At 36.5% G+C, this 22,132-nt stretch overlaps 1 protein-coding gene across 8 annotated transcripts in view; it reads left to right on the top strand.

The window, feature by feature from the left end:
• The window catches only part of HEPACAM2 (HEPACAM family member 2), a 48,142-nt gene extending 27,590 nt beyond the window's left edge, over positions 1 to 20,552 (top strand). For 4 of the 8 annotated variants that reach the window (XM_030857264.2, XM_030857263.2, XM_060304595.1 and 1 more), the window contains 7 exons: positions 2,283 to 2,579; positions 12,213 to 12,338; positions 12,427 to 12,451; positions 12,544 to 12,581; positions 13,941 to 14,014; positions 17,011 to 17,120; positions 20,015 to 20,552. In XM_030857264.2, coding sequence (XP_030713124.1) covers positions 2,283 to 2,579; positions 12,213 to 12,338; positions 12,427 to 12,451; positions 12,544 to 12,581; positions 13,941 to 14,014; positions 17,011 to 17,120; positions 20,015 to 20,018 — 674 coding nt within the window. In that variant the 3' untranslated portion in view covers positions 20,019 to 20,552. Of the gene's footprint in view, positions 1 to 2,282; positions 2,580 to 12,212; positions 12,339 to 12,426; positions 12,452 to 12,543; positions 12,582 to 13,940; positions 14,071 to 17,010; positions 17,125 to 20,014 lie in introns of those variants that run through there. The other 4 variants (XR_009565078.2, XR_009565079.1, XM_030857265.2 and 1 more) reach the window with 4 other exon arrangements.
• The last annotated feature ends 1,580 nt before the right edge of the window (positions 20,553 to 22,132 follow it).

Below are 22,132 nucleotides of genomic sequence, written 5' to 3'. Positions count from 1 at the left end.
TCAGGTCTCCTCACAATGCCTAGAACAGTATCATGCACACACAGTAGCATCTCAATATTGATTTTGGTTGAATGAGTGAAAACAACTTTTCATTCCCATTACACAATATTATTCAGTGGAATTCAGAATAAGAGTGTTTTATTTTACAACAAACAGTTCTAAAGCAGAGGTTTTCCCCGAGACCGTATCACAGCCTGAAATGAGAAAACAGTATGACAGGGTTCTAGTTCAGTCACAGGAAAGGGGCATTCATTTCTCTTCACTTTAATGCTCCATCTCCAGTTCCTGATTACTTCGAATTTGAAGGTACTTCTATGTTTGCTTTCTGAAAGCAGGATCATCTCATGTATACATATTAGTATAAATCTACAGGGTTCCTTCAGATGCCTCTGTGTCTTTAGGAAGTAAATATGTGTAAAGTGTATGTCCTCTAGCTAAATATAATTTATTGTTTTGCACCTTCAGTTTCTGTTGTATCTTGGGAAATTTGTCTCTCCAATGGTAGATTGGTCAGAATATGCTGACATAATGGAGAACCAGTCTGGGAATCTGCAAATTTGGGGTTGGCTTGCCAGTATCCAGAATAACTTTAGCATGGCATGAATCATGGTGTTTCAAAGGTAGCACAATTGGCAACCAGTCATCTAATCAATCTTTTTATAGTAAAGGTGAGGAAAGTGAGACCCCAGAAGTTTAAATGACTTTTGAAGAACACTTTACTAATCATTGACAAAATCGGGATTTAACCTCATTATCCTACTGTCTAATCACTACATTATATTATTCCACACAATGAGAGATGAACAGTCGTTACTTTTTTTTAAATCAGCACCTTTGAGATTAGGTTATTTATGAGCAATCCATCCATAGCCTTATCCAGTTTATAAATTCCTTGAGAATAGGAACTGTGTCTTACACATTTTTTATCTCTTACACATTTTTTATCTCTCACATATTAAATATATTATGTAACACTTAGTATCTCTCAAACAAGTATTTTTTGATTGATTACTTGATTAACTGAGTACAGAATTAATGTATAATTAGACAGTAATTTATTGTAGAACAAATAATACAGTTAGAAAACCAGAAATTATTTTGATATAGAAAGTTTATACCACTTAACAGTTTTTTTGGAGAGGTAATATGAATAATTAAATACATATATTTTATAGTCCCAGAGCTGCCATTTAATAGCTATGTGACCATGGGAAAATTAATTTTTTAAATATCTCTTCCTTCACGTTATAATGGGAATAATAACATTTACCTTATGCGGTTGCTTTAAAGATTAAATGTGGTTGTCTGCATAAGTACTTAAAGTGTCTTCAGATGGTGAATATCCAACAAATACTGGTTATCGTCAGCTGAAAAATGAGCACAATAATGCCTAAACCTTAAAGTTTTTAGAATATAAGTCAGGATATATACGAATGAGAGAGACCTATCTAGCTGGGGAATATTTTTTAAATCTCTTTTTATATGTTCTCTGAAGAAATCAGTGGGAAATGTGTCTTTATCTGCAGGCAATCTTGTGCCATAGAAATAGCAAGCTGCTACAGGAACATTGCAGTGTAAGGAAAAATACCAGGGGATATCCATGATTAAGTAGTTTATTGATGATCAATGAATATTTGTTGATGATAATGAAGATGTATTTTTTCCAAATGGAATCTATGCTTAGCTTGTGGGAGGAATTTTTTTAATTCTTTAAACTCTTAAAATGTCATGAAAGTATGGAATACTCCTATATCTTTTTACACAAATTTTTGTTCCATGTGATGTTCCACGTGAAACTGTGTAACATAAATATTTGCATGAACTGTCCCAGCCCTTAGAAGAAAAGTAGATAATACTCAAAGAAAGGTTGTCAAAGAGAAAATAGTGGCCATAATCTATTTTTTAAATGCTTTTAAGTACAACTGCAGTTTCAGAAAAATGGAATTTGTCTAACAAGATTGCAGATTTATCTATACATGACTCGAAAGCTTAGCACCACAATCATGATAACAGTGTCTATAAAATTATATCCTAAGTTTTAGGGCTTACACTATTTCAGATAAGTTCAATCACATCTCAAAATTATTTCCATTTCCATGGATACCAGAATAAAACACTTTTAGGTCTTTATCATTTACTGGGAGTCTAAATGAAGATCTATCGGCCCACGTTTAACATGAGGACTTTCATGGAAAATAAAATGCTGCTAAGCTCTCCCAAACTCAAAAACTATGTTGTAATTATTTATGTCACCCCTTTATTTCTTTTTTCAATTAATGTAGATGGACCTTATGGACTTCAAGTTAATTCTGATAAAGGGCTAAAAGTAGGGGAAGTGTTCACTGTGGATATTGGAGAAGCGATCTTGTTTGATTGTTCTGCTGATTCTTATCCTCCCAACACCTACTCCTGGATCCGGAGGACAGACAATGTCACATATGTCATTAAGCACGGGCCTCGCTTGGAAGTTGCATCTGAGAAAATAGCCCAGAAGACAACTGACTATGTGTGCTGTGCTTACAACAATGTAACTGGAAGGCGAGACGAAACTCATTTCACCATCATCATCACTTCTGTAGGTGAGTGTGATGTAAAAGGCAGGGATCCCAATGAAACACAAATGCACGATAGCCTTCCTCTACTCCTATTTTATACCTGTGTGGAAGAGAATATCATTGTGGGATTGTTCATATACTCTAAGAAACTCTTTCCTGAGTTAACTAAGCCATGGTTTCTAAGAGTCAAAGAAAGAAAACCCAAAGAATAATGGAGAGAGAATTCAATTGCTAGCTCCGAGGGGCTATAAAGAAAAAGGGAATTCAATAAATTACTTCTAAATGTATATTCTTGCTTTCCTGATTTTACAAACAGGAATATAAGAGAAGAGGTTATTCATTTAAAAGTTTTATATCTACTGTTGCATTAGGTCAGATGAATACATCTCCATGAAATCTGGTTTTCCTATCTGGCTCCCTTCTCACTGTCCTTCACAGGCTTCCCTTCTTCTTTCACCATTTAAAACCTGAAATCTGAAATCTGTGGGTGTTCACAATAGGGGTCTCAACACCTTGGAAACTACACAATTTTGTAAGTCTGTGAAATTTGGCATTTTCTAGAAGTCATCTGATTTTCAGAAAGGTCATCAATCCAAGTAGTTAAGAATCACTGCCTAAAATATTTATGTCCACCAAATTCCCAACTTTCTGAGCCTTCTCTTTTCTCTCTACAGTATGATTTCATTCTTCTGTATGATTTCATTCACTCCCGTGGTTTCATGTGACACTGGTACATCCCAAATCTTTATCTTTAAAGATCTAAAACTGTATTCCCAGTTACCTTCTAAATGTCTCTACTTTCAAGTGCTAGAGGCAGCATACTGTTTCAATATATCAAAAATGAAACATCTTCTTTTCCCCCAAATTACCATTCTTTCTGTATTCCCTGTTTAAATGAATGGTCTTAGTATCTACCAACCTTAGCCAGAAAGCTAAACCCCATCCCAGACTTTTTTCTCTTGCTTATTGCCCTGCCTAACATCCAGTCATCGAGTTTCCTTTCTTTCTATCTCTCAAGCCCATTCTCTTCTCTCCTTCTCCCTTCTCCCTTTTTCTCCCCTCCTCCTCCTCTTCCTCCTCCCCTTCTGCTTTCTCCTCTGCTTCCACCTTCTTCTTCTTTTGCTCTGTCCTCTACTGCTACTACTGCTACTGCTACTGTCAAGTCCTTCTTAGACTCTTCTTTGCATGCAGACGAAGACAAGCCAGATTCCACCTGGGGACAACCTGGGGACAGGCTTGGACAGGAAGTGGTGGTCAGGGTTTCTATGATTGGTAGAGGAACAAGTTTGCAAAAGGCGCCGCTCATTAATACCTTCTGCATTGGTGTCTTCTCTTTCTCTGTCTTTACAGCCCTGCTGCCTAGAATAGGGCCTGTTACATAGACAGAGTCAGTACATGTTTCTTTAATATATAAAGCAAGAATATAATCCTTGGAATTCTTAGGCCAAATTTTGCAGTACTTGGCCTTTGGGCCATGTGCATCAAAATCACCTGGGGAGGTCTAATAATGTATTTTCATTAAGATACCTCAGACCTATCAGATCAGGACCTGGCAGCTAGGATCTTGGATCTGATTATTTAGCAAGCACAACTGTGACACCCACTTGTTTAAGGTGGGTTTTTTTTTCTCCATAGCCTTTTGAATTTAATTTAAAACTCTTAACGAGCCATTGAGAATGATAAGACTATTAAAAATTTACAGATTGATAAATATATGGTAGGTGGGGCCTTCCCAAGACTCCATGAAGTTGAGGGTATTCATATTTGCAAAATCATTTCAGTACATTAGAATTTACATACTGGCATGGTGAGATTTTGTTTTTTATCATATGAAGAAAATACCACACTCTCTAGAAGAGTGATATCCAGTGGAACTTTCTGCAATGAAGGAAATGTTTGATGTCTGCTCTATCCAGTATGGTAGTCCCTAGCCTCATTTGACTTTAGAGCACTTAAAATATGGTTTATGCCACTGAGGAACTGAAGCTTTTATTTCATTTTATCTGTATTAACTTTAATTTAAATGTAAATAGCCACATATGTCTAGTGGCTACCATATTGGATGATGCAGCTCTAGAATTTTTACCTGAATTATGCTTCACTTGGGCAGTAGTTAATAACATATTTCCCTTATAGGTCCCCAAAGCATGTATGTGTTCAGGGTTATATAAATCAGGCACTCATTCATTCATTATTTAACACCTATTATGGGCCAAATACTCGGGTAAACATTGAAAATGCCATTTAAAAAAAATAATTCCTGCTAACAAGATGCTCACAACTTCATATGGATGGCAGGCATGTATGTAAACAGCTAGCATTCTTTGCTTTCTATTTTACTAAATTTTTAATATGATTTAATGAGCTTTTTACCTCAGTGGTTAACTGAAACATAATTTTGAAACACACCATAATTAAGTATATAAAATAACTTTGTGGCAATCTGGATGTTACCATAGACTTGTTCCTCATGCTCACTGCAAGTGAAAACATGGCTATACTATGTAGGTGTATACTGCAGTGAAGCCTTTCTTACTACCTAAACTTTCTCCATTAATATTTAGCCAAGATATTGTCATAGTATCAGAAGCCCCCAATATTTGATTAAGATCTTATTACCAAGGTCCAAAGACAGCTACAGTCTTAATATCAAATAATTACCTTTTGTAAAATCTAAAAAACCTGTTTGACCAGTACAAAGACCAGACATTTGTTATTATTGTAAATAAGAAGAGCAGGTGCTTATTTTTCAGAAGGATTCAATGTTGTCAACATTCATAACCTCTTTGTGGCTTTTAGAGCTGTTTTCCAGTCCCCAAATGTCCACAGATCTTAAACAGCGGCAAATAGCAAAGAAAATGAGTACTATTGATGTGTTTTAAGTATTTGATTTTTTTTAAAGCTTTCCAAATGAATTAATCTCTGCAATGCAGATTAAGGGTACACCAAGCTACAGTGAAAAAAATGGACATCTCTTGTAACTATCAATTGAGCACTTACTGACCATCCACTTTGATGAGCTACCTATATTAATATCTGTGGAAAATTTGAAATAATTTAGAGGGATAAGATACCTGCCTCTGAGATATTTTCGAAAACAAGTTGTGTTTGGCATAACCAGAGTCCAGTTATAAGGAATAGATGAACATTTGTTTTTAATGAGGCAAAGAATGTGGCCAATCAAAAAGCCTCAACAATAAGAAGTGGGAGGCAAAGGGAAAAGGAGTCAAAGATGACTCCAGGGTCACAAATATGGAAATAAAATAACAAAGTCTGGAAATAATCAAAAGTTTTGTTAGGGACTTTCAGTTGGGGAGAGGAAGACTGGAGAATGTGACAATTAGCTCTATGTTTTCCTGCCTGTGTAAGACTAGACCAGATGGTGCCTTCCAGCTCTGTGGGCTATGATTCACATCTAATTTGAGATATCAGTTGACCTTTCTGTATCTTAGTAGAGATATCCTAAAGAAAACAGGGGAAATAGGCAAATTCACACAGCTAGTTGGTAATAAAATAGTATCCAAATTCAAAACCCTTTTTTTAACCACTGTATAAACTGTCTCCCTGGATGTTCTTAACTGAGAATATCAATATCTAAAAGATATGTCACATATATACAAGATATGTCACATATATGTACAAGATAATGTGTATTTTCTTATCATCTTAACTAACTTCATGCTATATACAAAGATACTCTGGTTTGTCCAGACATGTGTATAATTTCATACTAGTGAGAAATTACGAAATATCTGTAACTAAAAGTAACAGCTAGCATATAAGTTTCAAGGAAAGAATAGCAATTAAAGTAATAAATTAGCATTCATATTTTGGAAAAAGAATGATTTTATTACTTTAATTAAAGACTTCCTTGAATGCAAGTGTCCCTACTTTAAAATTTAACTGGGCCTAAATCACTATTGTGACATGCGATATGTATAAAATGAAAATGTTTATGATCAGAATGCAAATGTTCACATTTAATGAAAACATTCCACTGTATACACTATTAGAGTTCTCAAGAGCCACATGGCCATAGTTTGAGATTTAGCTATAGTAGAAATATTTTTGTACATGATTCTGCAAAATCTATAATTTTTTCATATCTATTTCTATTGCACATCTTTTCATAAAGAAAAGAATGGGAAAATGACACTACTCCTAGGCAGAAAGATAAATTTACTGATTTCTTCTAACTACCTAGAAATTTCTCTGGTTAAGATCTCCAGGAGGTGTATTTCACCTTGGACCATGGGATATAACAACTGAGATAAGCTGCAGCCCTGACATCCAGAACCTGAAACATTAGGTGACATCCCATGAGCATCTAGCATAGAACCACGGTGTCTGTCAGGTGGGGCCATAGTAGAGTGTGGAAATAGCGTGCCTTCCCAGTAGGGCACCTTCATTTCCATAGGGACATGAATCAGCGGCTGTAATCAGCTAACAGATTGGATGGGCGAGATCTCAGGACTCCATTCTGATCTTGAAATAGACACGCTGACTGGAGCATACGGCTATCCTGTTTTAGGTGCAGTCTCTCAAGCAGCAGGGTTGCGATGGATACCACACCTCTTGCCTATATTTGCACTTAATATGTTATTTCATTTTATTTGTTTGTCAAAGGAGGGGGCAAATAGCATTTGCACTAGGGCTTTGGTAAATGAGTCAGTCATGTTTAAATAATGGGGAGAGTGGCATGCTATGTGCTAAAGAGTACAAAACTCTCTGAAAGGAGGAAGAATGGGGCTCCTGCAAGTATCCAGAACTGCACTTGGGATCCCTATACATTCTTTGTGGCAATAGGGTCAGAATTTCCCTGCTGACTTATTTTCAAGTTGGGTTCTAGAAATCCATCTCTCTAAAATACACTTGCCTAGAGCTGACACAACGGCAACTGTGCCCCTTGATTTGATCCCAGAGATATCTGGCATTTTTATTTTGTGAATTTCAAATGCTGGACCTGGTAAATCTTGTGTGTTCTGGTAGAGAGAAGCAGTGCTGAGCATAGAGAGCCGGGATGCTCTAGAAGAGAAGGGGGCCCAACAGGGAAGATCATTTGTTTCTGAGAAAAGGACTATCTCTATTCTTCATTCTCCAGGGAAAAGACACTTGGCCTTTGCCATAGCCAGGGTTTTAAGCTGACAGGTGGTGGTCACCTCAGGGTGGTTCTCTGATGGAGGGCTAACAGAGGCCAAGGGAGAGAGAGGAAAGAGGGCAATAAGGAAGGAGTTTGAAGAAATAAAGAAATAATGGTAAAGGGAACGAGTTGGATCCTCTGTAGGACAGAATGTACAAATTCAGTCATTTTAGGAAACACAAAATAAAAGGGACAAAAGGTAAAAATGGAGAGGGGAGGAGATGTATCTTATATAGTATGAGACATCCAGTCATTGTATGTTAAACCTATTACAAGGCCTCAGAATCATGGAAGTGCCTGGCAAAGAGCTGATGTATGCCATAGTGTAACTTCAGCATAAGAATGAGAATGAGAAATACTCTGAAATAATACTTATTAGCATATTTTCAGGTTTAAGGGGGAAAAAATAGCTGACACTACAGTAAAATATTTTTCGTTGTAAAGTTCATTGTTGAAACTGGACTAGAATAAATTAGCATTGAATTTTTTTTTTAGGGACTAAGGGATATTGAATCTTAGTGAAGGCAGTCTGGCTATCAAGAAATGAGAGAGTCAGAGCACATCAAATCTGGTGTTAGAAAAGGTTGGAGGAAAAACTGAATATATTGGGGGCTACCTGCCAATTATGAAAACCATTCTTGGGCTTCCCTGGTGGCACAGTGGTTAGGAATCCGCCTGCCAATGCTGGGGACACAGATTCAAGCCCTGGTCCGGGAGGATCCCACATGCCACGGAGCAACGAAGCCCATGTGCCACAACTACTGACCCTGCACTCTAGAGCCCACGAGCCACAACTACTGAGCCCGCGTGCTACAACTACTGAAGCCCTCGCACCTGGAGCCTGTGCTCCACAACAAGAAAAGCCGCCGCAATGAGAAGCCCGTGCATAGCAATGAAGAGTAGCCCCTGCTCTCCACAACTAAAGAAAGCCTGCACGCAGCAACAAAGACCCAACGCAGCCAAAAATAAATAAAAATAAATAAATTTATTTTTAAAAAGAAAAGAAAAGCCTGGGAGAAAACTATTCTTTGACCATGGATCAACAGCATACTGACTGTGGCCAATATTTTCATTTCTCTGAAACTGTTTCTTTATCTGTACCTATAAATGACACTTTAAATTTTTTTATTATTTTCATTATTACTGATATGATATATCTGTACCAAATAAATGGGAAACAAATGTACATTTGGTTTTATATACATATAATGCACATACATTTAATTGTGCATATCTGAAAATTGTGTAGTTTTGATTTTAGTATTGGATCTAAAATAAAGAAATAAGAGAATTCTCTTGATAAGAGTGGTGCCCAAATCATATGCTGTGTCTTAAATCATGCCATTTTATTATTTAGTATTTCTTAACAATTTTTTCTTCTTTATTACTTTGCTTTTGTATCACTGCTTGTGTCTCAAGAGACCATTCTATTTACCTTTATCTTATTGACAACCACAGCAGAGTATGGGTCCTTCTGAATTTATACTTTAGAAGCATGCACCTATATATATGGTCATTTTTTTTTAAATCTCAACAAATTTTAAAAGATTTATATCAAGCAGAGTATGCATTCTAAATAGAGTGGAATTCAACTAAAAAAATCAAGAAAGAAAACTCCCAGGCATGAGGAAATTAAACAATATGCTTCTAAATAATCTCTAGGATAAATAAGAAATCACAATGAATATTATAAAATATTTTGAACTTAATAATAATGAAAATACTTTTCAAAACTCAGGGGATGTTGTTCAGTTAATAAGATTGTCTACACGTACGAAAGTGATGGAGAAATTGTTGATTGTTACACTTAAGAAAGTGATGGAGATGATAATACAGATTAAATTTAAAAGATGGAGATGATAATACAGATTAAATTTAAAAGTGCCACATTACATATGGCGAAAAAAAATTGAGTTCTCCCGGTATTCAAAATCTATTTTCCTATTTAGCAAAGAAGTCAGTCACATCACTGTTAAATGAAATTCCAATGAATGTCATTGTTGTTTCACTTTCATCTTAGTACATATCAGCCAGCGTTCGTGTTGAAGCTACACTTGTTCATCTATGATGTAAACTATCTCTTTGCTGAATTGGATAGTAACCAAGCATTTATTTGAAGTATAATTGTTTCAAAGCATAGTTGAATATCACTCACAGGTTGAAAATGCAAGAGTTCAGCAAAAATCAACAAAAGCATTCCATGAGAATCAATTAGATATATGGAATTAACAATAAAGAGTACTGCATATTTTATTATTCTAAATTAGGCCACACATCCTTCATATCAGTAAAATTTATAACTTTTGTATGTATATGTGTGCATATAATTCTTTTTGATACTCAGTTACTAGCATACCATTGGGTATAGTGTCCTATTTACATAAACTTCATGTAAAACTCTTTGGCTGCCTCAAGTCATATAATATCTGAGCAACAAAAGAACTTAAAAACCAATCATTCAGGCCTCCTCCTTTACTACTGGGAAAATCCAGACCCTTAGAGTCAAGTGGCTCATTCAAAGCTGCCCAGCTCTTTAGAGAGAACAAACCTGTGAAGTAGAAGCACAGTATCTGAAGAAAGGCTAAGACCTCACACAGAGATCACCCAAATGCTAAAGTAGTTACAAACCTAAAGCTCAGCATTCTAACAGTGGGAGAATATAACTTTTCCTACAAATTATTAACCAAGAGAAAAGGAGGAAAAATAACATTTCTAATAAGTTTTGTGATGTTCTGGTCTAGATCAGAACCAATAAATTGCCATTCTAGTCCATTTTATACTACCTTGCATTTATTTCTTCCACCCAAAGCTAAAAGGACTTTACCTTAAAATCTGTTTAAAAGCAATAAATATTACACAGCTATTGTAATCCCATAAAAAGAACATTTTAAGAACACAATTCTCTGAATGCATATCAGAAATTTATAAATATACCATCTGAGATGGTAAAGATTTTTGGTGATGAAAAGCAACCTGCTTAAACTCTTAAGGACTTAAAGGGAGTACAAGAACAGTATTACATGGGAAAATTAGAGGAGATAGCATGATTTCCATGACTTTTAACTGGAGTTTAACATATATGATCTACACTACATTATGAAAAGATTCTGGGAAGATTAAAAAGTGAAAACATTGTAGGTAGAAAAGCTGAGAGAGTACATATAGGTCCACAAAGAAAGAAGGGAAAGATTAAAGTTTCATCCTTATCTTGGCTGCTGGAGACCTCAGTAGAGGCTTTGTGGTGGAAGACAACACGGTGCAGGCTGGATATTTATTGCAGAGTTGAGTCCACACCATGTTCTTCACCACACCCAGATCCTCCAAGCTGTTCTCCACCACGGCAGAAGGGAAGTGACATCCCATAACTTTCACTCCCACATTAAACTAGACAGAGACAGGCAACTGCCACCATTCATTTCCACATCAATGTCTGATTCACATGATAACATGGAAGACAGATATCTGTTACTTGCTTTTGTTGAAGGCCACACAACTTTCCACTTTATAGATTAACTCTCTGACTAAGCATGTTATAGTCTGGAACTGGTGTTAACATTGCCATACTTAGTAAGTTTTGTCAAAACAGCATCAAAGTGAGGCAGCACAAAGTGTCAAGAGTCTGGGGGCACATCTGGACTCTGCCACTTACAACCTGAGTGACCTCAGGCAAGCCTCAGATTCCCATCTCTAAAAGGGGATAATAATAATAATATTACCTCCCTAATAACATTGTTGTGAACATTCCATGGGTTAATACGTATCATGTGCTCTTAGAACAGAGTCTGATGTATTATAAGCACTCAGCAAGTGTTAGCTTTTAGCACTATATTTTATATAGAGATATTAACAAAAGGAATGACTTGCAAAACAGTGAATTGTAGTCAAAGGTGGGGCTTTAAATGTCTTATTGACAATCATACACACATTCTATTTTAGGGATTAAAATTTCTTTATTGGTCAAAAATTAGTAATTATTTGAAATGAACACCTCCCCTCTCACACCTTTAACTACATACCACTGCCCTAGAAAATCCACATACCTGAACAATGTTAAAAGAGTGAGATGGAAAGAGAGAGAACAACCTAGCATCTGGGGATGTTTTATACAGTGAGATCCAACAGATCCAAGCTAAATGCTGGTGAACACTATTGAAAAGTATGATATGAGCTATTTGCTACATCTAGTACAACATATTGGTATTATCCTGGACAGCTCACCACATTTCCAATCACAAATATCCTTAGAGAGTTTAGTATGTATTCTAAAATAAGTGCCTGCCTTCTGTTTGGTCTCACTCAGACTTCTCTCTCTCTCTCTCTCTCTCTCTCTCTCTCTCTCTCTCTCCCCCTCCCTCTCTCTCTCTCTCTCTCTCTCCCCATATATATATATATATATATATATATATATATATATATATACACACACACATTTGCAGTACTGTACCAGTTAGGATTTATTTATTTAGGATCAATTTATTATTGATCTTTAATAAAAATATATTTGTCTTTTTATTTAGGAATAGAGAAACTTGCACAAAAAGGGAAATCATTGTCCCCTTTAGCAAGTATAACTGGAATATCACTCTTTTTGATTATATCCATGTGTCTTCTCCTCCTATGGAAAAAATATCAACCCTACAAAGGTAGGTTAAAATTTTTTTTAAAAATTTTGAATGGTTGTATATGTGCACTAAAGTGTATCTTACTGTGTTTTTTCTTTTTTGGTTTTAGTTATAAAGCAAAAGCTAGAAGGCAGGTAATGCATATGTTTCTATGAAAATAATTTTTCTCTTGAATGCTTTTTCCTCAATGATTAAGACTGACAGAAACACCAATTTGTCTTTTCAGGCCAGAAACCGAATACAGGAAAGCTCAAACGTTTTCAGGTAATGGCTGGGCTGAGAGGGGCTGTTATCAATATTAATGTATATTAATATATATTGTTGATATTGATTATATATGTAAAATGTACTATTTACATAACAGAATTCACATGGGATAACACTAACACTCCCTTCCCAGGATGACTGCCCTCACTTCACAAAGTTCTATCCCTTGTATTAGTTTTATGTAAGTCACACAGGTCTGTAAAATAAGCCTGAAAGGCACTTTCAACTCCATTTCACAGGCAAGAGAACTAAGGCTCAGAGAGACTGTCACTTGCCCGCCATCACTGAGTTCTGCTGAATCCTGTTCCATTGATCCTCTTATTATTTTGAAAATGCCCAAGGGTTCTCTCACTGTGTCAGTTCCTAAAGCAGATACAGTGCTGGCAGCTCCTTCCCAGGGAGAAGAGGAAAGGGAGGTCCCACAGGTTTGCTGCTTCTCTGTCCCCAGCGGTGCCCCTCACTTCTGACTCCCTACTGAGTTGTCATAAGTTAACAGTGGGGCTTTTGCTCAGGCCTTGGAGTCAGAGGAGCTAGGTTTCCATCCCATCTGTGCCACTTTCCCCCAACGTCACCTTGGGAAAATTAATTATTTTTCCTGACCTCAACTCACCTATACAATAGAGATTATAACTTCCCCTCAGGGTTGCTCTGAGAATTAAATCCAGTAATGTAGGTGGAGTGCCTAATACAATGCCTGGATGCTCAGTAAACATGGGTCTTCTTCCTCTTGTCTAGTCCTTTCTCACAAATGATAAACCGTCAGAGTTCAGAAAGGCCCCAGAGACCACCTGGTTCCTCCCAACCACCCCATTCCTGTCATTTTACTGCTGATAGTTTAGGTGACATCGGACTTGTTTTCTGTTTTGTATGTATGGGCAGCAATAGTTGCTTATTTATTCTTATTAGTCCTGGGGGACTCTTAGATCTAGCAGAGTACAGTAGATATTATGGGTGGATTAAGAGCTGCTGTGATTGACAGATTGAAGCCTTGGTGTTTATAAGTGTCTGGTAACTGAGAGTTACAAAGGACAAGGCTGCCCACATGTGTTTATATAATATATATATATAATATTATATTATATATAAACAGTGTATTAATATATAATACACAGTTTCCACATCAGACTTTAAGAATAATTGTCCCAATTCAGTTTCAATTCTGAGCTTCAACAGGAGTGATTTCCAATACTATTTAGTGGCAGCATGACTATAGGTGATTAAGAAATGTTAAATTGGTTTTATACACATACCACTTGAAGCAAACCATGAAGATAAGTTTTATAAAGGTTTTTCTAAAAAATAGCAATAGCAATTTGAGGCATTTGGTTTGTAAGTAGTATTTGTTTTCCATTTCAGGCCACGAAGATGCTCTGGATGACTTTGGAATATATGAATTTGTTGCTTTTCCAGATGCTTCTGGTGTTCCCAGGGTTGGTTTTCCTAGTGGCCAATTAGCCCAGAAGTAGCATTCTGCTTCACGAGAGGTGTAAGCAGCATTCATTTAGCATGTGGGCAGTGTGGTCAGATGGCTGCATTACCCTCAGCAGTGTTTACTCACTCTGTAATGAATGACGTTGCCGGATCTGGGGAGCTAAAGCATCTTTCTCAGCCTCTATCAATAAAGCTAACACAAATAAGGAAGTTACACGAATTCATAAACTTTCCTTACCTGGTAAGCTCAGGGAAGAGGGAATTAACTAGGTTGAAGGTCAAGAGAAGTGAATAAATAGGGGACCAAGAGTCCCTGGTTTAAATAATTCTGCATCACTTTGATGACTGCAGCCTCTCACTTCACTGACTCTCTCTGTTGCTCAGTTTCCCCTTTATTTCCTCCTCATATCTCATGAGAACATTACAAAGACAATTGATTATACCCTTGAAGGTACCTTATGCTCTTCAGAAGAAAGGTACCATATAAACCCAAAGTATGCAGGTACATATCTTTATTTTTTCCTAAAGGTGCATGAGATGTGAGAGCGGGAACTTTTATACAGTTGAAGCCATTTTTTTCAGTCCACACAGACAAGGTCTTTTCAGCAATCAGTTTTGTTTAACAGGAAAGCAGAATGTTTCTCTGAGCTAATCAGCTCATTAATATTTTTACAGATTTATGTACAACCGACCTTTCCTCTGTTTCCGTATTCCCCTATGATAGTTCACTTAAGGAAGGGGCCAGAAACGGACTACTTGCCTCTGGGCATTTTCATTTTCCTTTTTAAAAGAGAACTATCAATATTTGTTGTTAGGGATTGGTTACCTCACTTGTTCAGAGAATTCTATATAAGATTCTAAGGTTCAAGCAGTAAGTTACCTGGCCACAGGCTTTAGTTCTCAAATGCCACGTGAGTAATGGAGGGGGATTGATTGGATTTCATCCTCCTATGGGTGAGTCGTAGCACCAGTGCCCACATCATCACAGATGAAGAGAAAAACTGCATTGCAAAAGCTTTGCAATGTCCTATTCAGTCTCACGCAGGATTGGCTCACCCTTCACTTCTACAATCAAAAAGACAAAAATAAATACTTGGTGGATGAGTTATTTCAAACAGCTCCTCACCATGGCAGAAAGCACCCCTCTCAGGTGTGGCTTTTAAATGGGAAAGCAGGAAACTGAAGAACTAATAAGACTTAAAAGTGAATTTTGAAGTCAGTTTTTATTCCTAGGAATGCATTGGAAAGGAGTGAGATCTATGTAGGAAACTTTAAATTTAGCCTTGCAATTAATCAGTACTCAGTTTCAAGATTTTATTGAGAGGACCTCTATCTGCTCAAAATACTACAGTTCTAAAGAACCTGAGGCAGAGAAATGAGTGCTTGATTACGTATCAGAAGCCCCGCTTATATCTGTCTTAAGTAGAATAACTCAACTTGGAACTATGCCCATCTTCAATGCTGAAAACTCCTGAGGAATCAGCTGAGGTCCTTCATTGGCAGTTCCAGGTGCTTTGGGAAGAAGTGAGAAACCAACACCAACAACCCATGGAGCAGAAGGACCCGGACATGAGTAGGAGGATCTGTGTGAGAAGCAGCCAGAATGGCAGTTATGTGTGAAGATTAACAGCTAAATGCAACGGTTTTGAGAAGAAAAGGAATAATAATAACATTACCAAGATCTCAAAATTGAAGTTAAGAAGGGAAATAAATTGATTACTAACTTTTTGAGTTTTTAAAAATCAGAATCATCTTTGAGTTTGTTTTGATACATGTACAGATGCATACTCCTCTTCTCTCTACTTACTGTACATTTCATTGCCCATTTAGCACTTCTTTTGGGGAATTGGACAGAAAGCAATGGCATGAAATGAAGAAATTTATTACTTGCTAACAGGTCTAATATTAGGTTAGTTGAGTAAGTTAGTCATTATCTATAGATTGCTTTTATCATAGCCCCTGAACACCTCTATACCAAAGAAAATCAAGAGTAAAAACTCTAAACCAAAATCCCCTTGACACAAAAATGATAGGATGAATCACCTATTCCGTCCTAGGATGAATAGCCTAGGACTGCCATGAGAGCTTTAAGAAGTAGAATAGAAACAGGCAGTTTCCAGAAAAATCTAAAGCTAAGATATTCCAAAGTAACCTAGCAGGTCAAATGAGATAAAGAACTCTTCAGATGATTTATCAAGGGCAAAGAGTCCTCTAGGTGGATCTGTATAAATATAAAGGACTGAAAGTGGCCAGAAGTACGATGAAAATAGAACGAGTTTGGGAGGAGGAGGGGAACCAGACTTTAGCTAAGTGATTGGAAAACAGTGTTTACAAGCATAACAGTATCAAATATAAGGAATAGGAGTTAATGAAACATGAATGCCAATTTCAATAAAATACATGTTGATTTTAACCAGACAGACATACACTACTGTACTTTCCACATACATCCAAGCCTTACTTTTTAGAGCCCATTACTGCATTCAAACCAAAACCTCTTCTTTTGTGTGTTCTGTATTTCTTGGTACTATCTTTAATAACTTGCAATGTGATGAAGGCTTCTGCCTGTAAGTTATCCTTTTTTTCTAAACCACCCTTGCACACGTGATTGGTGATTAGTGTCAGAAAGGTAAGACTGAGATGTAATATAAAGGATAGTAATATATGCTCTTTGATTCTAAGCTATCCTGATATCTTCTCTTTTGCTATTTTTTTCTACTGTATTTCCTTTACAGTACTGCCAGCTTTTTTCTTAAATGGAGAAAAAAAGTGATGGTTTGTCCAGTTATTCCTCTCTGACCTCATAGCTATGCCACTGCACAAACTACCATAGGACCAGTGCAGGGAACTGTAGCAAGGAGGAAATGGATATTGAAGGGAAGTTAAATAGTTCTAATTTTCTAATCTTAACCTCTTCCAGTTGTTTTCAACTGTGCAACGTACTGGGAATACTATTACTAGTCTGCCAATCTTTTTAACGTGCCACATTTTCTAGATGCCAGCGAGATCTGTTCCAGCCTCTGATGGTGTACCAGGGCAAGATTTGCACAGTACAATTTACGAAGTTATTCAGCACATCCCTGCCCAACAGCAAGACCATCCAGAGTAAGTATGAACTTGCATTTTATGATGCTACATTGAAAGGACTCAGCATGCATCCCCAGCTGTCCCCAGAGTTTATTGAAAGGCTCAGAAGAAAAAAATATTAAAACAGGAAATTATAGTGTCTGTACATTTGAACACACTTTCCCACCTGAAAATAGTTTTAATAAATAAAACAGGCTAACACACAAGTATCTTCTGGGGCCAGTGAACCAGATGCAGAGCTCTAGAATCTAGCATTTCCCCCAGGGAATCCACATCTTGGTAAGAAAGGGGTCTTTAGACCAGTTCTCAAGCCATCTTGGTTATCTTGATGATTTTCCAGTGACTGTGGTGGTTTTAAAGCCAGTGATCTATCACTACAAATAGGACCAGGAAAAAAACAAACCTGCAAAATGTGCCCAACAGTGTCACCATCAAACGCCCACCTCTCACAGATTCAAAGCAGTCTACTCCCAAGTGAATAAAACCACTGGCCTCACACCCAGAGAAGTGAAACTTAAGCTGAGGCCAAAGCCAGGAAACTGCTTATCCAGTTAACCTCGGAGCTGACACCAAGCAGTCGCCTTCCCTTCCCATTTGTGGAAAACTAAGCCTACAGCCTTTTGAAATAGTGAAATGAACTTCCCTTTTTTGTGGGCTGTAGCTGCCTGCAGGCGTAACTGCCACAAATCATCTTCCATCATTTCTTTATTTGTCATTTATTGACTTTGAAAAGAATATCAATAACCACACACAGGAACTTCCGCTTTGGCAAAAGAAACACTTCTAGTGAAGTAATTCATGCACACCTCTGGGTAAATATCAAAAATAACAGCTAGGATGAATGCATGGGAAACGGTCTTCCGGGGAGAATACCCAGTCCTGGGGGTACTATGCAGTCATTTAAGGGCTAAATAAGTGGCGAGAGCACCTCAGAGGACCCCATCAGTGCATTCCTTCTTGTCTCAGGGAGCCTGGAGAAAAGGGAATCAGGTTAATTAGGAGCAGACTCTGATGGAACTGGGAGCTTCTGGTTTGAAAAGAAAAGAAAATTGCTTTATAGCATTATGTTATTAATCTAATAGAACACAATAGTGGAATGTTATTCCATGACAGTTAAAAAAAAAAAACCTCTCTAAAATGATATCTAATCCTCTTTACTTTGGAGAATAGAAAATGAAGGGATATTTTTCTTTGTTAAAAATAAGGAATATAAAGAATTTTGGGAGTATGTCTGCTTCCTAATTTTAAGATTGTATCCAATCAAAAATATTACCCTATTTAAATTCATTTATTTTTCTATATGTCCTTTATTCTATGTATCTATTTTTCCAGTTAGCCTGCAAACAAACCAAATGAAAACTTGCGGTTTATCTTTTAAGACTCCTAACAATGAAATAAATGATTTTAAACTGTGGAATATGGCAGCTATAATTTCAGAGCACCAAATAAAGTGATTTGGTGGGTTTTGCAGGTGAAAAAAATGATTCCTTAAATTAAAAAAAAAAAATCATCCTCTGAAATTAGACTGCTTTCAGACATGAGCAATGTATCTACAATTTCTTGGGAGTATAAAATTTGATTTCAGAAATAAACTTTGAAAGTTAAAAATAAAGCAGAAAAGCTCTTTTTCCAGCACATAAAGGACTATTTAACTGCTGTTGAGAACATGCTCTTTCCAGGGGCAGTCCATGCAAGAACTCCCTCATACTCCCAGCCCCAGTGCCTTCTCCTCCCCATCTCCATAGCCTCTCTCTTCTCACCTCCTTCTGCCCCATCTTCTGAGGAAGTTGCCCTTTGTGTGTCTTTGGCTGGACTTCACCTCCATCCTGAGATGTCTTCGCTCTCTGAATCTGCCTTTCTTTCTCTGTAAGACTGTCTCCCTTCTCTCTAATATCTCTTTAAAATTTTTCCTCCTCTTTCTCCCTTCCAGCTCATCCTAAAGAGGAGCCAACATTTTTACAAGTGTTGTTTTCCTTGAATACAGATGTGTTACCTATTCTAAATTTTAAAAACAAACAAATAGAATATTTTCTCTTTATTTCATTAGAAACTGTTTTGCACTTGTTTTACTTACAATCAATCCACAAACATCTCCAGGTCATTAACTATGTCCTAGGGACAGAGATTAAATAAGACTCAGTCTTTTGAAGATTTCATAGCTTAGTGGGCTCCTCTTTGCTTATTTTAACTAAAGATCAGTGATCCTCAGTAGAATAAATATTCCTCAATAGAATAAACATTCCCTAAACATTCAGAGACCCTTTATCTTTCCTATGGTTTTATTCTCTAGGTCCAATTAAATTCAAAGATCAATTTCATGAATAATGCAGTATTATAGGTGGTTAGTGAATCTCCCCCATTCCCAAAGTAAATGTGCCAGGTCTGGGTGAAGAACTGTAATTTCCTGCTTTCTTTTACCTCTATTTGACAGTTGGTTCTGAGATAGAAACACAGCCAAAATTTTTTTCCTTTGGCTCTTAGACTATTCTAGCAGTGTTGTTTTCATTACTACATGCATCTATTACCTAACTGAACTGGTGTTTAACAAATTGGTAAGTTGGCCTGTGTTCATATTCTGCTACTCAGCCCAGTTATTTGTTTATTGAACTTATGGCTACATTTATTTAAATGCTGTCTGTTGACCTCATTAAATGCTCTTGGCACAGTTTGTTTTGAACTCGACTTGCTCACAGGACATCCAAGTAAGTAAACCTTTTAGTTTCAAAAGGAAATTATCTACAGAATTTAGTGATTGCTTACTCTTTATACTTATTGGTTTGTAAATGTAATTTTCTTAAACTAGTTCAAAACACTCATATTATTTGCAGCTGTGGAAAAGAATAAAAGAATTTAAGGTTCTTTGACATGTAGACCTGGAAATCTATAGAACATTTTACACGTCTCTTTGCCAGGTGAGCATTCATGGGCAAAGCAATGCATTGAAGCGAAATAATGAAAGCACATATTGAGGAAAAACAGTGAAAATGTATATTCATCCAGCAACAGTGAAGGAATCAAACCCGATACCTCTTACTCATCACTCCTTTTAATGCAGAATAGAGTCATTTATAAAAATCAGACTGCAGGTTTTCCAGCATACACACAATGCATTGTGCTGCAGAGGAGCATGGTGGGGAAAGAGTTCTCAGCGGACAGTCTTTATTGCCCTGACGGAAGGAAGAAAAGGACGGGACTTTCCAATTACTTTTTCGGTATCAAGTTTCCTACAACGCTCAATTAATTCTAATCTATATGTTCCATTTCATCAGCATTGACACTATCCTATCTAACCTACAAATGTGGAAACCTTATATTTGTAAAAATTTCAGCAGGCTTTGTTTTATTAAATTCTCATTACTGTTAAGATTGCTGTATTTTTTTATGTCATTCCCAAACTTCCTTCTTGCTATTTGTACCACAGAATAATAAAGATGATTGTCACAAAAGCAAGACTGTGCCTTCTAGGTTGTCAATCACCAATGGTGTTTTTGAAAAGACTTGTAAAATGCTGAAGGAAATGACTTAGAGTCTTATTTTTATTTTTGTTCAAAGAAAGATGGATTCAAATAAATTATTCTGCTTTTGCTTTTATATGGCCTTGATTCTTTGTATTTTAGAGTAAAAATTTTACATAAAATAACATTATAGAATTAGATTTTTTATCCTTATTTCCCAATGTGCATCATAGAGAGCTACTAAAATAAGACTCTTGCACTCACATGACTATTTACTTTCAGGCTTGAATTTTTTACTTTATTGAGTTGTGGATTCTACTTGTATATTGCTGTAGTTTAAAAAAATCAGTTAGAAACTAAACAGTAGAATTAAAAAACACCATTTTATAACCCCCAAATGAAATAACTGATTCAGATAACAATTATCATTAGTCAAGACTGCTAGATAAAAGGTACCAGATAAAACTACCAAGGGTTAGGTTGCAGAAACTCTGTGAGAGAAAGGTGATCTGAGACCTAGAGAGAAGCAGGTATACAGAGTGGCATGGGTAACTCTTCAGGGTACAGTGAGTCCCAGGGAGTGGGAATGGAGCAGTCAGTCTTGTAGATCTTGAAGATGAAAGATTATGTCAATTTATGTTTACTGACATTGGCTACAGACACTCTGACCTGCCAATGCCACTCTTTAGAATTTTATTCTGGCTAAATAAAGGTAGAAACAACCTAAATATACAACAATGGGGGATTTAAAAATGACATTAGTGACATTAGGTCCATAAAATGATTCACCTTGCAACTATTAAAAAAGAAGAAATATGATTATATTTTCTGACTTTAATAATAGGCCATTAGACGTCTAATGGCCTATTATTTTATAAAGGAGAAAGAAATCAAAAGAGTAGCATTTCTTGCAAATCAAAACTACAGTGAAGTATTACCTCACAGTGGTCAGAATGGCCATCATCAAAAAGTCTACAAAAAATAAATGCTGGAGAGGCTGTGGAGAAAAGGGAACCCTCCTACAGTGTTGGTGGGAATGTAAATTGGTGCAGCCACTATGAAGAAGTATGGAGGTTCCTTAAAAAACTAAAAATACTTACCATATGATCCAGCAATCCTACTCTTGGTCCTGTATCTGGAGAAAACTCTAATTCTAAGAGATACATGCACCCCAGTGTTCACTGCAGCACTGTCTACAATAGCCATGACAAGGAAGCAACCTAAATGTCCGTCAACAGATGAATGGATAATGAAGATGTGGTATACATATATATACAATGGAATATTACTCAGCAGTAAAAAAGGAATGAAATAACACCATTTGCAGCAACATGGATGGACCTAGAGATTATCATACGAAGTGAAGACAAAGACAGAAAAAGACAAATATCATATGATATTGATTATATGTGGAATCTAAAAAAATGATACAAGTAAACTTATTTACAAAACAGAAATAGACCCACAGACATAGAAAAGAAACTTATGGTTACCAAAGGAGAAAGGGAGGGAAGGGCTAAATTAGGAGCTTTGGATTAACATATACACAGTGCTATATATAAAATAGATAACCAA

Source organism: Globicephala melas, chromosome 9 (genome assembly GCF_963455315.2).
Source record: "Globicephala melas chromosome 9, mGloMel1.2, whole genome shotgun sequence".
In the NCBI taxonomy this organism is placed as follows: Eukaryota; Metazoa; Chordata; class Mammalia; order Artiodactyla; family Delphinidae; genus Globicephala; species Globicephala melas.
This window is presented reverse-complemented; position numbering and strand designations above follow the sequence as displayed.